This window comes from Ochotona curzoniae, unplaced genomic scaffold, assembly GCF_017591425.1.
Source record: "Ochotona curzoniae isolate NIBS_2020 unplaced genomic scaffold, NIBS_Ocur_1.0 scaffold_4506, whole genome shotgun sequence".
Classification (NCBI taxonomy): Eukaryota; Metazoa; Chordata; class Mammalia; order Lagomorpha; family Ochotonidae; genus Ochotona; species Ochotona curzoniae.
The window spans coordinates 48,705,001-48,720,887 of record NW_024467119.1 but is presented as its reverse complement, the minus strand read 5'-3'; the positions used below and the strand labels follow the sequence as shown (position 1 = coordinate 48,720,887).

Below are 15,887 nucleotides of genomic sequence, written 5' to 3'. Positions count from 1 at the left end.
AGGTTTACCCATATAAAAATATAGACACTGGAATTACTGTTCCCTTTTATCTGACTTTGCAAGTCATAGTGGTACTTAAAATGTGAGTCTGTAAGAGGAGCCTGAGCATTAAGACATGCCCTTCATCTCCTATGAAAAACAGACAAAACAATAGAAACGTTTTTATATTTGCTTGATATTTTTACATTTGTGAGAAGCAGAAAACAAGAGAAAGAGTGAGGAGAGATACCCTTTCAATGGGGTTATATGTAGGTGAAAGTTGTGCTGAGAAGTCTAATCAAGTCTCCCACAAGGGTAGTGGGGACTCATTCATCACCTGCTGCCTCCCTGGCTGTGTAGCAGTAGGAATCCGGACTCAGAAATGGAGCTAGGACATAAGACTGGGCACTTGGATATGGAAGGCTGGTATCCAGATTGGCATCCTAACCAGTAGACTATAAGTCTGCCACACGATATCGTTTCTTTAATGATTGGATTCAAAGGCTGACTTAACCAAATCCAGAATTAGTCTACTTTTAAACTCATATCATGTGAAATGCTTTTTTCTTACCTATCTTCAAAAACTTTTATGAAAATGGTATTAAAATGCTATTTCTTTAAAGTTTTACTTACTTTGTATGAGATACAGACTGACAGAAAATGTCAGAAAGACAGAGGGAGAAGGATGGGGGTGGAGAGAGAGAGAAAGGAGGAATGCAGGGAGTACGAGAGAAAAACACTTTGGCTGCTGATTCACTTGCAACAATCCATGTTAGATGAGATCAAAGCCAGGAGCCAAGAACTCAATCTGATTGACCCATGTGCGTAGCAGGAACCCACGTGCTTAGACCGTCATCTGCTATATCCAATATACATGAGAAGGAAATAAACTGTGAGCTCAGACTCTGACCAGGTGCTCTAATTTGGGATTTGAGATGCTGGCCAATCCACGATGTGCCGTTAGAGTGGTTCTTATATGAACGCACTGCAAATACACAACTGTTTCTTCTGTTACTGAACCCTGCCTTTTTGTTTCTGGGTTGTGTGTTTTGTTTTTTGGTGTGTTTTTTTTCTTTGTCTTTAGCATCTCACTCTAACATATAATGTAATCATATTATTTTAGCAAAAGGATTTATGTTAATTTATGGTATACTTTGCATGGGATTTATTAATAAAATAATGCTATCAAAAGATATGGGCATTTTTAGCCTTTTTGATAAGTAGCATCAAACGGATTTCCAGAAAATGTGTTGTTATTAAACTCCTGACAGCCATATGTGTGGTCTATTTACTATGTGTCCACCAAGAGTCATAATGTTCCTATCATTGTTGCTGACAAAACTGTGATTATCTTAAACTTGTTTAGGTAATATCATTTTCTTCCTTGACTTTTCTTTTTATATAAAGAATTATACATACTCTCAAAATTTAAGTGCAAAATTATGCTATGTTTGTCATCTTTTGTTGCCCAAAGTAAAACTAAGAACTACATAGGATAACGCAAAAGAAAACGCAAAGGGATACACATTCATAACTGTGTCAATTACAAAACTTACTTCAAATTTCCAATAAAAAAAACACTGCTAAATAGTCACTTGATTTCAATTGAGCGCTGCTAAGAGAGCATTCTAAAACATTATAGCGGTTATTAATTAAAAATAAATTATATTAAATTACTACTCAAAATAACAAAATTATAATGAACTCAAATGGCTTCAAATAGACTACAAAAAGAAATAAACACAAAATGTGTACTTACAAATCAAACACCAAGTAGTGGAAGCCCTCTTCTGATATGCTGTCATGAAGTCTCACTAAAAAAAATGAGAAGGAATAAATTTATAGCATAATCAATCAATATTAAGCCAGAATTCGAAAGAATGCTATTGTAAATACACATGTTGGCATCACTTTTATTTTGGTTTCTGCTAAGCTAATATCATTTACAACATGATTTGAGTTCAGAGACCCAAGGTTTGGGTTCTGCCTCTGATAATCTTAACAATATTTTTTTGATAATAAAAATGCTACTCTCAATAGTTCATAAATGAAAGTAAGTGAGATAATAAAAGAAATACTCCACATATTGATAAACACTAGATATTAATGGCTATACACACATAAATACACATATTTCCAGTTTAACAGATTCTAGTTATTCTTTAACTTGCCTGTTATTTCCTTTTTTATTACTGTTGCTTAATTCTCCATTGAATCAAATTTTGATTTCTACTAACAATTTAATAAAATGTCTCTGTTTATGCTTTCCTTTTGCCTTAGAATTTAGAGATATCCCTTTCTGGCCTACTCAACTTTCTTTGTTCCCTCCATCACCAAAATCCAATTATCAAATAATGGAGCAAAAAGTACGCTAGGACTTTTAATAAAATTAATCTGCTAGTTCCTTAAATTAACACTAACTTAAATTGACCCATGAGCTAAACTTTCATCGATAATTTCAATTGAAACAAATGTTTTGCTCTTCTAGTTTTAACAGTCTACATTAAGGCATATATGGAAAACTTATGTGCTATTTCGTTCGCTATTCGGTTTTGTATAAGTTCTCCCAGAAAACCTCAATCATGCCCCTAGAGGGTAAATTTCTTTTATTTATCCAAATCACTTGGAGGCTTAATCTGTAATGAAAGTTACTAAGGCAGGCAAATAAATAATCTTGTAGGAAACAACAGCATTCACATAGTCATTAGTAAAGGATAAAGACTTTGCATGTGCTTCCTCCTTGGTGCAGTCATTCAGTGATGATCACTTTATGGAAAATTGTATTCAGAGTAACATTTAGGTTATCATGCAAACTATAATCATCTACAGCAGGACACTGCAGAATTAATGGAATTCCTCAACCACTACACTTAACACATCTCTACATTTTTGATATAATCCCATCCCCTTTGGACCACATCCCTAACCTATTATTTTTTTTTAAAGATTTATTTTTATTTTTATTGGAAAGGCAGATATACAGAGAGGAGAGACAGATCTTTCATCCGATGATTCACTCCCCAAGTGAGCGCAACGGCTGATGCTATGCCGATCCAAAGCCAGGAGCCTCTTCCGGGTCTCCCATGAGGGTGCAGGGTCCCAAAGGTTTGGGCCGTCCTTGACTGCTTTCCGGGGCCACAGGCAGGGAGCTGGATGGGAAGCGGGGCTGCCGGGATTAGAACCAGTGACCAAATGGGATCCCGGGTGGGAGTGCAGGCCAGTAAAGCCTCTGTGGGCATCAATATGTAGAGGTGGAGTACACAGCTAAAAATTAATCTTCCACACAATCTACTGTATGGAACACTACTCAGCCATAGAAAATGAAATCATACCATTTACACCCAATGGTCCCAGATAGAGACCACCATGTTCAATGAAATGTCTGTCTCAAAAGTACAAATAGCATATGTCCTCTCTGATATGAGAGCCTTTATGCAAAGTACAAAGTAAACTGATATAGGTAATCAAATATAGATATATTCTCACAGATGAACAGTATAACAAAGACAAGCATATAAGGATGTAACGTTATAGTATGCATATCTGCTCTCAAATAAAATTAGGACTCCCAAGAAAATATGTAAAATATGTAAATATACTTATACAGTACAATGCCAGATTTTCTACCTTTGTCTACACCTACCATGTCATGATACATTTATATAGCAGAAAGCTAAATTTTTAACTGTTATTAAGTGACTATATTACTGTGAAAATTCAAGGAGAAATGGAGGGAGGAGAGACCAGCGATAAAGAAGGAAAGGTGGAGGTAAGAATCTCTACACTTACAAAATTGCATAATGGTAAATAATAAATATACTTGAATAATAACAGAAAAATTTAAAAAGAACTTACTAAGGGGGAAAGTGCATACAAGGATAAAATATTTCTAAAAGTTTAGTTGCCAAACATACTAACACTACAATGAGGCATCCAAATACAACCATGTCCTTCATATGAGCTGAGAAAAAAAATTTTTACATAAATATGATTAAAAAGTTCCTATGTCAGACTTCATTTTATGTAATGAGTTGATAACATAAAAGCAATTATATAGTAGACAGTATTGTCTACTATGTCAGGCACAATATAAATAATTATAGAAAGTTATTTTACTTACAAATAGGTAACATGAGCATATATTATCAGTATTTTTTTACACATAAATACATATAGATTTAGAAAAAGTAAAGAAACTTGTAAGTTAAAAGGCAATGATTTAACCAAGTTAGTACTGTAATTGAAAGATTCAAAAACCTTGTTCTTACCCAGAATAATAGATGGACTTTCTAAAATATCCTTATCAACAAATCATACCCCAAATATCTTGTAATGTATGATTGGTTTGTCAGAGTAACTAATATTAAAAATTAGAGACAGAAAAATAATGGATAAAGATAGAAAAGCAGTGCCAAGTAAAACACCATTACTGGAAAAAAGATAAACCCTTTTTGAGTATCAGTCTGAAGTGTGATGCTGCAATCTGGGAAATTCAAAAACAGCTAAAGAATTTCTCTGCTCTAAGATCCTAGAAAAGTATTAATTCTCACACCAAATTAGGAATATAAAAATTTCCAATAGTCCATGCATTTTACTCAAAAAGATAATGTAACCAAAACTCCAGTAATTGAAAAAATCATAAAAATATAGTCATCATATGAAATATTATAAACTTAAATTATATTATCTCCATGTTTAACATGTTACATTAACATTTAACATTCCTATATAGTGTACATTGTATCACAAGAGAAAAAATAATTGTGTGTGTGTGATTGTCTTTGGAAAGTGAAATGGATAAATCAAGAAGAGGGAAAAATGTAGAAAAAATGAAATTTTAAACAAAAGCAGTGTCAACTTTGATAACACACATCAGAAATGTTTCTGTCAAAAGGTAGTGAGAATATTCTTTTATAGAGATACAACAAATTTGAAGAAACGTTGATAGGGTAGAATCACTTATTTCAAATTCCATACTATATTATCTCATTTTATATTTCTCAAGAGTACCAAATAAAATCAAGGCTGTGTAATTGATTATAGTCATAGAATTTGGTTCAAATTATCTCAAAGCTTGTTCCATAAAATTTAACCTTACTACATCCTGTTCTATACTAAAATTTCTTATGGACATTCGGTAGTCAATTACGTTGATGGATTCTTTCTACCAATACTCTTGTTTCAGTCCCTTTCCACACTGTCGGGGGGGTGCTGAAAATGAGATTTGCTTTGAATGAATAGCACAGTGGAAATCAGCAGAAGCTTAAGCTCTAACATTAAAGCTGTCCTCCTGGAATCCACCAGTTTGAGTTAGAATTGAAGAGTTAGGGACTACATGAAGAGAGAGATACACAGGGGAATGAGACATCATACTGACTTTGCATCACCAGCAGGGCTCACAGTTGTCTGCTCTGAGTGACCTCAGTTACACCATGTGCTCCAATCAACTGCCTGTCTGAACCCAGTCAACTCAGGGTTAGAACAATACACAGATGCTGTTTCAAGTCACTGAATCCAAGATGGAGATGGTTAACCATCAATGAATAGACAAGATGAATCTGGAATATGTGACTGAACACTGTTTCCAAATAATCATTTCAATAACAACCAATTTTTAACAGAAAAAGAACAAATTTGGCCTCAAAAATATGAAAGAACGAGTATAAGTCATGAAAACTGAACATGGCAGAGCAATCTTGCCAATATTATCATAATATGAATACAGTAATTCATACAGAACAGATTGTATTACATCCTCATAATCACTGTTTGTCAGCTCTGAGCAATATCCCTGGTTATAAATGAGGCAGATTTCACATTTTTAAATTTGCTGTTGCACGGATTGAGGTACTTGGAATTGATTCACATACTAGGATGTGAAAATGGCAGCTTGTAAGTCATCCTTTTCATGTTCTCATCAGTAGTTAATTATAATTCACAGCTAGAACAAGGACTAGCTAAGACAGGCCATGTAATATGCCAAGCCTTTCCCCAAAGAGGAATATCAACACCAAGTTCATTTTAAATTTAAAAAGAAAGAAAGAAAGAAAGAAAGAAAAAGAAAATAAGTTCATTTTAAATTAAAAAAGAAAAAAAAAGAAAATGTGTGTGGGCCTGATGCAGTGGCCTACTCCTCGCCTTGAACGTGCCATGTTCCAAGACCAGTTCTGAAGCCCACAGTGAATTAGCTCTGCTAGCCATTGTCCAAATCATATACTCAAATTCCAATCCCATTCTTTTTTTTAATTTTTTATAAAGATTTATTTTTATTATTTTTTCATTGGAAAGGCAGATATACAGAGAGGAGAGACAGAGAGGAAGATCTTCCATCCGATGATTCACTCCCCAAGTGAGCGCAACGGGCCGATACTATGCCGATCCAAAGCCAGGAGCCTCTTCCGGGTGGTCTCCCGCACGGGTGCAGGGTCCCAAAGCTTTGGGCCGTCCTCGACTGCTTTCCCGGGCCACAGGCAGGGAGCTGGAAGGGAAGCAGGGCTGCCGGGATTAGAACTGGCGCCCATATGGGATCCTGGGCGTGCAAGGTGAGGACTTAACCACTTGCGCCACCGCGCCGGGCCCCCAATCCCATTCTTGACTGAAGCCAAATTGAAATTAGATTCAGAATCTACAGAATCAATGGGACCACATCAGTAATACTCTCTAAAGAGAGTTAAGACCAGTGTCTATTGAATATATGGTTGTAAAACACTGTGATCCCAAATTACAGAAGAGAACAATCAGTTCTGCTTGAAACAAAAATTCATAAATGACTAAATATAGAATCTCAAGAGATGGGAAACAGGAAAGCAAATAGATAATTTACTTAATATCTTGTCTTACTCAGTTTTAATTGCACACAAAAGACAGGAAAATTAAATTTCAGAACTTAATATTTGAAAATGTTCTTTGCTTTCTTTGTAATTTCAGATTATCTTATTGGAGGTTTTAATTACACAATTCCATTTTACATATAATAATCATTTTTGGAAAAGTTATTTCATTTCTTGAAAACATATTCATTTCAAATTATCTTAATTTAGAAAAACCATTCTTTCAATTTTGTATCTCATCTGTTTTCTGTATTTGAATCAGAATTTCTTCATTTCATTTATTCCCCTTATCCTTTTGTTACAAAATCTTCAAATATTTAAAGCAACCTAATCATGGATCACTCAGGCACATATTTAACCATTTGGAATACTCAAAATTAAAACAGATTATGGTGTTGATCTGTCTCACTTCATTAACCATTATCAGAGGTCTTATGGGGGAACACAAGGGAAGATATAAATAAAACATAAACAACTACAGTTATTCCTAAAATGAAAAATACCTTCCCAAAAAAGAACTGTTTATAATGAAAATGTAACCATTTTAACGTAGATGTATTAAAATATATTTTACATTAAAGATATAAAACGAGGGCCTGGTGTAGAAGCCTGGTGGCTAAAGTCCTTGCCTTGAACGCACTGGGATCCCATATGGGCACAGGTTCGAATCCCAGGTGCTCTACTTCCCTTCCAGCTCCCTGCTTGTAACCTGGGAAAGCAGTAGTGGACAGCCCAATTCTTTGGGACCCTGTACCCATATGTAAGACCCAGAAGAAGGTCCTTGCTCCTGGCTTTAGATCAGCTCAGCCCTGGCCATTGCTGCTACTTGAGGAGTGAACCAGTGGATTGAAGATCATTCTTTATTTCCTTCTCTTTCAATTTAACTTTACAATAAATAACAAATAAATCTTTAAAAAAAGATATGAAGCCAGTTCAAAACATCCAAAAAACAACCAAGTTCAGCAGAATCATGTTTCAACATTATAAACAGCTAAATACTAAAATGAAAATAGACACAAGACAGCTGAATAGTAATCTATAGCCATTTTGAGGTGTATAGAACCCAGTTGAATATAAACCAAAATTGAAATGTCTATGAAGAAGTCACAGGATGTAGTTAAGAACCTGCATTTTCCTATTAACATATTGGTTAATCAATACTATGTCAATTAATGCCATAATGTTGTAAATTGTTGTTGATGTCATGTTGGGGCTTTTAATTAATTGTGATGATACTTTGCTGGCTTTACCTTCAGACCAGAGATGGTCTCACCAAGAAATAGTTGAACTCACTAGGATAATAAGATGCTGAACTTTATGCTTGGTAAATACTTCCAATGAAAGAACCTCAACTTAATTTGAACTGTGGTAATGCAACAAGGTGGAGAAATCCACCATGGGGAGAGGGTTCGGGGAGGGGTGGGGGGAATCCCAGTGCCTATAACACTGTGTCACATAATGCAATGCAATTAATAATAATAAAAAAAGATATGAAAAGAAACTGTCAACCCTTTGCTTGAGCCATATGTATTGTAGACACATAAGTAATACATATAGTACTAGATAATGATATAAAACTTTTTATTAAAATCCAGGCCTTATTTAACAGAATTTAATAAGCACTGGATTAGAAGGTTCTTCGAGAGGATTTGACAAGTCCTCTCCATGTCTTAAACTTCTACATTTCTATATTTTTATATGACTATGGCTAATATTTTTGTATGATAATGGCCAATGTGCAGTATAGAAAATAAGTACATAGTAATTATCAATATAAAATTGAACATAACTCCCTAAGTGTGAGGTTTACCCTCTTTAAAGCTTCAATATGTGAACATTTAAAACATATTTTATTTTAGACTTATTTTAATGAATAATTAGATATAACATAAAACATTTATCTTGCCAGATTTAAAATATGCTTCCTTCTAAAATTAATCAAGCAGTAAGCTGCCTTTGCTGAGACTAAAAGTGAGTGTTCCTGATGCTTCAGAACACAGTGAGTGAAAAATAGTTTATCCCGACTTTGCAACCTATGACAAAATTATCTTAATACTTAGAACTGAACTTTCCCTAGAAACTCAATAGTCCAAATGCTCTCATCTTTCAAATCTTTTTCTCAAAATTTATTTCTTGCATAAAGTATTTTCCCAAAGTTGATTTTCATATTAGCTCCTGTCTCAATCTTCATCCTTGCTGTTTCACTAGCATTGGAGCTTTTTCTCTTCAAATATTCACGTGTTCTGCTAACTCACACCCTTCTAGTTCCTGCTCATTTTTTTTTTTTCACATTACCTGTTTTTATCAATAATCTTTTACTGGAATGCAATCTTTACTTGTATATTGTCTATGACTGCTTTTCAAACCAGCATGGCAGTGTTCAGTATTTGCAATCAATACTTATGCTGAGGAAATAAAAAATATTTATTATCTGGCCCTTTACAGAAAGAGTACACTGACTCCATAAGGAAAAGACAAGATTCTTGAAAAGAGAAGATAGACTGTAAGGTGACAAAGTGTAACATGGGAATCCTGTATGACTAATAAAGTCATGAAAAGAAACAGGTAAGGGAAAAAGTACCTAGGTTACGATATAATTCAAAAATGGGAGAAAATGCCACAAATACAACAAAAAGCTGCTGCACTATGAAGTGTAGGATATTACAACCTCAGAAAACACAGTCCAATAATGGGGTAGTAAATTGATGGAAGTAGCTAATACTGAGGTAAGAATCATTAACAATCTCATAAAAATGAGCAAGAGCAATGCAACAACATTCACCTATGGTCAGGCTAAGGGGTATGAAGAGGCTATAGAAAATTGTCAACACTGCTGCAATTGAAGCAGCATATACAAGACAAATGAAATTTGATCCTGTCTTGCTCTTTCACTGTCTCTTTACCCTTTCAGTATGGATGACATCAAGGAGGTCCCTACCAGCCACTGGAATTTCCAGCCTCTAGGAATGTGAGCCAATACATTTTTGTTCATTATACACTATGCAATCTTGGGTATTTCAAGAGCAGAAAATAGAGAGACCAGCAACAGTAGGGTTAAATTTGCAAATATTGTGATATCAGATTCATTATTTTATTACTGTTTCTCCTTTTGTAAAAGGGAAGGACAAATAAAAAGTGCTAAAATTTGGAAATTTTCTCAAAATGTAATTAGCAACCCAATGGTTGTTCAAATTGCTTAAATTATATTCCTTTATCTTTGATGTCTTCAGATTCTCTTATCTAGAAGATATGCTAAAATTATTTTTATTTTCATATTTCTATGAACAGCAGATGCAGAAATTTGTTCACTACCCAAATGCTTATATTAGGCATGACTGGGCCATGAGGAGGACAATAGAAGCAAGGTTCCCCATTCTACTCCATTTGCTCTTCAATAGAAGCAAAGCTCCCTATTCTCAATCATTCAGCAGGTGGAATAATGAAGAGGTCACTTGCTTAGTCAGCCAAATGTCTGGTGATCAATGGAGCAGACACATCAGGCCACAAGGAGGCTCAAACTTACCTTGTAGTTATTTGTGTATGTCTTCTTTAATCCATAGTTTGTTTTTAGTCTATGTAAACTTGCTTTTTTCTTTCTTTTTCTCTCTCTTTCTTTCTCTCTCTTTCTCTCTTCCTTCCTTCCTTTCTTTTTCTTTCTTTCTTTCTTTCTTTCTTTCTTTCTTTCTTTCTTTCTTTCTTTCTTTCTTTCTTTCTTTCTTTCTTTCTTTCTTTCTTTCTTTCTTTCTTTCTTTCTCTTACTCCCTCCCTCCCTTCCTCCCTTCTTTCCTTTTTTTCTTCTTTCCTTCTTTCCTTCCTTCCTTCCTTCCTTGTAATTTTTCAAGATTCAGTTCTACAGGCACAGGGATTTCCCCTTTCAACTCCTAATTTCCCCCTCTGCTTTTCCCCATATATTCATATGTTCCTCAGCAGCAGTCACAAGTTGACCATTCTGTTTTTTAAAATTTATCATAACAATGGTAGAAAGTCCAGCATCCTACTGATAAGATATATTTAACAGTGATTGAGAGAGTCCTCGTTTTATTCAGAAATAGAGATGCATACTGCATCATATCTTTATTTCCTAGTATGCAAGTCTCCCTTGTACATTTCCTCTAGGTAAATATATGCACATACATATTTACGCATTTATTTATCTTTTATTTTGCATGAAGTTTGCTTTATTTCAGAGAAAACACATGATATTTGTTCTTTTGGTTGGCCTATTTCACTGAACATAATGGTCTGTAGTTGGGTACATCTTGTTGCAAATAGTAGAATTTCAATGTACTAATGGCTGAGTAGCATTCCGCAGAGTAAATATACCACAGTCTCTTAACCATTCCTCTTTTGATGGGCCTCTCGGTTTGTATCCATGTCGTCAGTATTGTAGATTATTTTCTTTGAAATTATTAGTCCAATCATAAAAAAAAGGCTCACAGCATCTACACTGGCTTTAGACACTAATCTACACTCAGAAATGTTTGCACTTATGCACCTGACATCCTAATTTACAAAAAGTAAATTAAATAGCTATCAAATGAAAAAAATAATTATGATAATGCATTTTAAGACAAGTGAGCAAGAATATATTGAAGAACCATCAGTGATCAATTAATTATTCTTCCCGTAAATTCATATTAAGTTTCCAGACTGTGCAGAGCACTATGTATACTGAACATACAGCAGGAAACAAAATAGCACGTCTGATCTCACAAAGCTCATGTTCAAATGTGGGAAAATGGAGTAATGTTAAAAAAAAAAAACAGAAAAGTGATCGGCACAATGAAAAACAATAAAGCAGACTAATAACAAAGTCAACACCAGAAGCGAGAGGTGAAGCAGCATCATTAATAAGGTACATTTTCAGAAGAGACCAGGAAGAAATGAATAGAGGAAGCCACAGTGATGTTGTAGTAAAGACCAGATGGAGCAGAAGATTGTTCTAGGAATGATTATATTTGACATGTTTGAGAAATAGTGTATCTGGATTAGAGTCAATAAGGGAGAGAGCAGCAGGAGATGTGGTGAGAGGTGTGAGTACAGGTGTTTATGCCATAGCCAAGTGTAGGGAGCAGGGCAGTCATGCAGTGCTGAGGATGAGGCCATTATGTAGGGCTTTGATTTTTCCTCTGAGGTAGATGAGGTTCTACCATATGGTTCTGAAGAGGAGCTGACATGTTCTGTTTCTTTTAAAACAATACATGGCTAATGAGTCGAAAATTCACTAAGGAGCAAAGGCAAAAATACAAAAGGGAAAAAAAGCCTGCAAACAGACTACTGAATTCCAAAGCAGGTGGTTGGTCCTGGAGGTGCAAATGTGGTTAGATTCTGGGTCTGATTTCAAAATAGATCTGAAAGGAACTCAGCAAGGAATAGAACTGAGATATAAGACAGAAAGGATTTAAAGAGTTTTGTTCTAACTGCACAGGAAAAAGTAAAGATGGAGGAAAAGCAGGTACAAGAAGAAAAAGTAAACTGGAAATGCTAAGTACACATATAAATAGTGAAATCAAAAGGACACTTGAAAGATGAGTTTATAGTTTGGTCAATGGAATTTAATCTTAATCTACTTAAATATGCAAATTAAAACTAGGTATCAAAATTCAGAAGGCTGTGTTCTTTGGGCAATATCTCTAAAGTCAAAGATGCTCTAATCTTCGTTTCCACTTGCTACTCATGCAATTCTGGACTTTTAACCGCTCTTTCCTCCCAATTATAAAGCTGGGGGAAGGTGGGGGGAACAAGATAATTCCACAATTCATTCATAGTGAGAATTAACAGAGATAATATGTAGCAAGGACGTAAAGTGGTACATGATGCACATAAGCATGGATTATTCTCATGCATTATTATTAAAAATTAAATGAATTACTGCTAAATAAAAGCTTATTTTAAATTTTGCAGCACATGAATTTGATGAATTTATTTCATGCATACCTCAAGAAATAAAGGGCAATAGATGGAAGGTCTTGGTATGCAGTTTTCCCTTTCAAATAAAATAAATAAGTAAATTAAAATTTTAAAAGACAAATTAGGACAAAAGCAAAGGTAATTTTGATTCATTCCATTTAATTTATTGTTTTCCATCATATTGGACTATAATGGTTTTCAAATAACTTAATATAGGTAATTATAATTATTTGCAATAATTATGTTCAATGAAGGCAGCATGCACCTCAATTTGTTTCTATGTAAAAGACACCTTATTTAATACATATCAAGGACTGATTCACTGTGTCTGAACACAAGGCCAGCAGCATTATAATTCATACATTAATAAACTTGATCTAAGCCAAATATTTCCTCTGAAAGGCACATCACAGCCTCTTAGGTACAACAGCAGCATGATGCTCGGGGCCATTTTAAACAGAAAAATTACCTTAAACAGAAAAATTACCAAAATAAAAGCACAAAAACAGTACTACTTAATGACAAAAAGTATACTTGGTTAGCTAATGAGAGCAGTGACAAGGTGATAGAGTGCTCCCTTGCTTAATGGGAACACACATACACATAAGGTCACAAATTTTCTTGGTCTGCAAATAGCTGTCAATGTGCATAAGTGACTGCAACAGCCTTTGCAAGTGCTGAGGTTACACAAACTTCTTAGTAGCAGAAAATCTTCCAAACACAGAGTCTGACAATAATGAAAATATATATATATATATATAATATGTATAAACTGTTTCAACTGATCATGACCACTGTATCTAACTATATTTATCTTTTCTTAAATAGTATTAAGATATTACCTATGAATAACACAAAGACTTATTTGTAAATGAAGAAATCAAACCTATGTATTGAACTGTGTACATGCATATAGCAAAATGTTTTCTTAATTACCATTTATTTCATAAACCTACATTTTTTCAGATACAGTCATCTTACATAATTCCTGTATTATCACAAACACAATTAAAAGAGTAGAAATGATGATAGTGAATTGGATGCTAGGTTAGCAAGTTGAACTGTTTATCATCTACTAGAAATTGATTGATTTCCATCCAGGAAAAAAAATTAAAAAGAAAGAGAAAAGCAGCAAGATAAATACTCTTATCAATTATAGAAAGTCATCTTTAACATTAATTTTAAGGTTAATGTTAATGTGGAAATTATATTTAAAATGAGCAGTGCACAACAGGCCTGGGTGACCTTTCTCCTGGAGTCCTGCCATGGAGCAGTGGAGGGGACAGTGTAATGTCCATCACCCTGCTGAGTCTGGGCCACCCGTACTTATCTTTGCTGCTCTGAAGCCTTTAGGTATTCAAATGATTACTCATTTCATGACAGATTTAGGGTTCCCTGGCAAAAACAGCTTTGTAAAGATGAAGTATATGAATAAAAGTGGTGGAAAAATAACTTCCTTTATTACATAATGAAAAATGAAGGCCAGGTTTTTATTTTTCAATAAAGATGACTTATTTTTTAAGGACAATAAAATCTTAGAAAACAAAATGTTATTTCAGCATCATTCTTGGAAAGCTTCAAGTCCTAATATCCCCTAAAGAAAAATGCTTCTGAACAACAATCACGATTTTTCTCAGTAAACTGAGACCTGAAAAAAAAAAGTGCTATAGGACTTGGTTCCTTCCTCCTAGCTACTATTAAGTACAGAGCAGGATTTCATGCAACCATGCAAAGCAAAGTTGGAATAACATTTTTGCCAACTTGATTTTTTATTTCTATAATTGGATAAAATTTATAAATAGAAAAAACTTAATACCATACTGGAATTAATAGACTAAAATTTTTAATTGGAAATACATCCTTTCAATCAAATAATTCATTAAACATGCACAAAATCAATAAGGAAGAAACTGTTATGAGCCTGGCTAAACAGGATCATTCTTTGGGTAGAACTTGAGGAAAACTTATAACCGCTGATGCAATAAGATTTGCAAAAAGTTTGTATCAGAAAATGTAATATTCTAAGGTAACGATACTGGGTGATCACCTGTGCCACAGCCATTTTAGTGGGAAAGTACATGCAAAGGGGTCAGCATTTTGGCACACAGGGTCAAGCCACCATCTAACTGCAGTACCAACATCCCATATGGGAGTCAGTTGGAGTTCAGGCCGCCTCACTTCCCATCCAGTTCCCTGCTGATCTGCTTCGGAAAGCAACAGAGGAGAGCCCAAGTTCTTTGGCCCTTGCACTTATGTGGGAAACTCAGAAGCAGCTCTGACTACTGGCTTCAGAGCAGCTCAACCCCAGCAGCTGTGTAAGATTTTCTCTCTTGTCTTTCCTCTCATACTCCTTCCCTTTGTCTCTGGCTGTCTCTTGATATATCTATATAGACATAGATATAGATAGAAACACACGTATATGTATGTATATGTGTGTCTGTATACATATATATGTGTGCATTTGTGTGTGTATGTATATGTATATATTGAAACAGCCAGAGAGAAATATATTATATATTTATACATGAATATATATGTATATACAATAACTTTTCCATATATAAATAGATCATTTTTTAGAAAAGAGAGTACATGGAAGTATCTGCTTCATAGACTATTTCCAATTTAAATTAATTTGGGAAGAGAGATGTTGAGTGAAAGATTGAGAGAAGATACATATATATAGAGGGAGAAGGGAGGGGAAAGAGAAGAGGAAAGAAAGAAAGGAGGGAGGGAGGGAGGGAAGGAGGGAGGGAATTGAAGGAAGGAGGAAAGGAAAGGAAAGGAAAGGAAAGGAAAGGAAAGGAAAGGAAAGGAAAGGAAAGGAAAGGAAAGGAAAGGAAAGGAAAGGAAAGGAAAGGAAAGGAGAGGAGAGGAGAGGAGAGGAGAGGAGAGGAGAGGAGAGGAGAGGAAAGGGGAGGGCAGGAGAGGAGAGGGAAGGGCAGGGGAGGAGAGGGGAGGGGAGGGGAGGGGAGGTAAGAGGAGGGGAGGGGCGGGGAGGGGAGGGAAAAGGGAGGGGAGGGGAGGTAAGAGGAGGGGAGGGGCAGGGAGGCCAGGGAAAAGGAGGGGAGGTACTGAGGAAGGAGGGAGGGCGGTGAAAGATACATATCTTCCATCTACTTGTTCACCCAAGCCAATTTCCAATAATTTAGTTTTTCAAAGGAAGAT

At 35.0% G+C, this 15,887-nt stretch overlaps 1 protein-coding gene across 6 annotated transcripts in view; it reads right to left on the bottom strand.

Moving 5' to 3' along the window:
- CAMK2D (calcium/calmodulin dependent protein kinase II delta) overlaps positions 1-15,887 on the bottom strand; it is a 268,816-nt gene that overhangs the window by 141,278 nt on the left and 111,651 nt on the right. For all 6 annotated transcript variants that reach the window (XM_040967308.1, XM_040967309.1, XM_040967312.1 and 3 more), the window contains exon 4: positions 1,739-1,793. In XM_040967308.1, the coding sequence (XP_040823242.1) occupies positions 1,739-1,793 (55 nt within the window). The remainder of the gene's footprint in view (positions 1-1,738; positions 1,794-15,887) is intronic.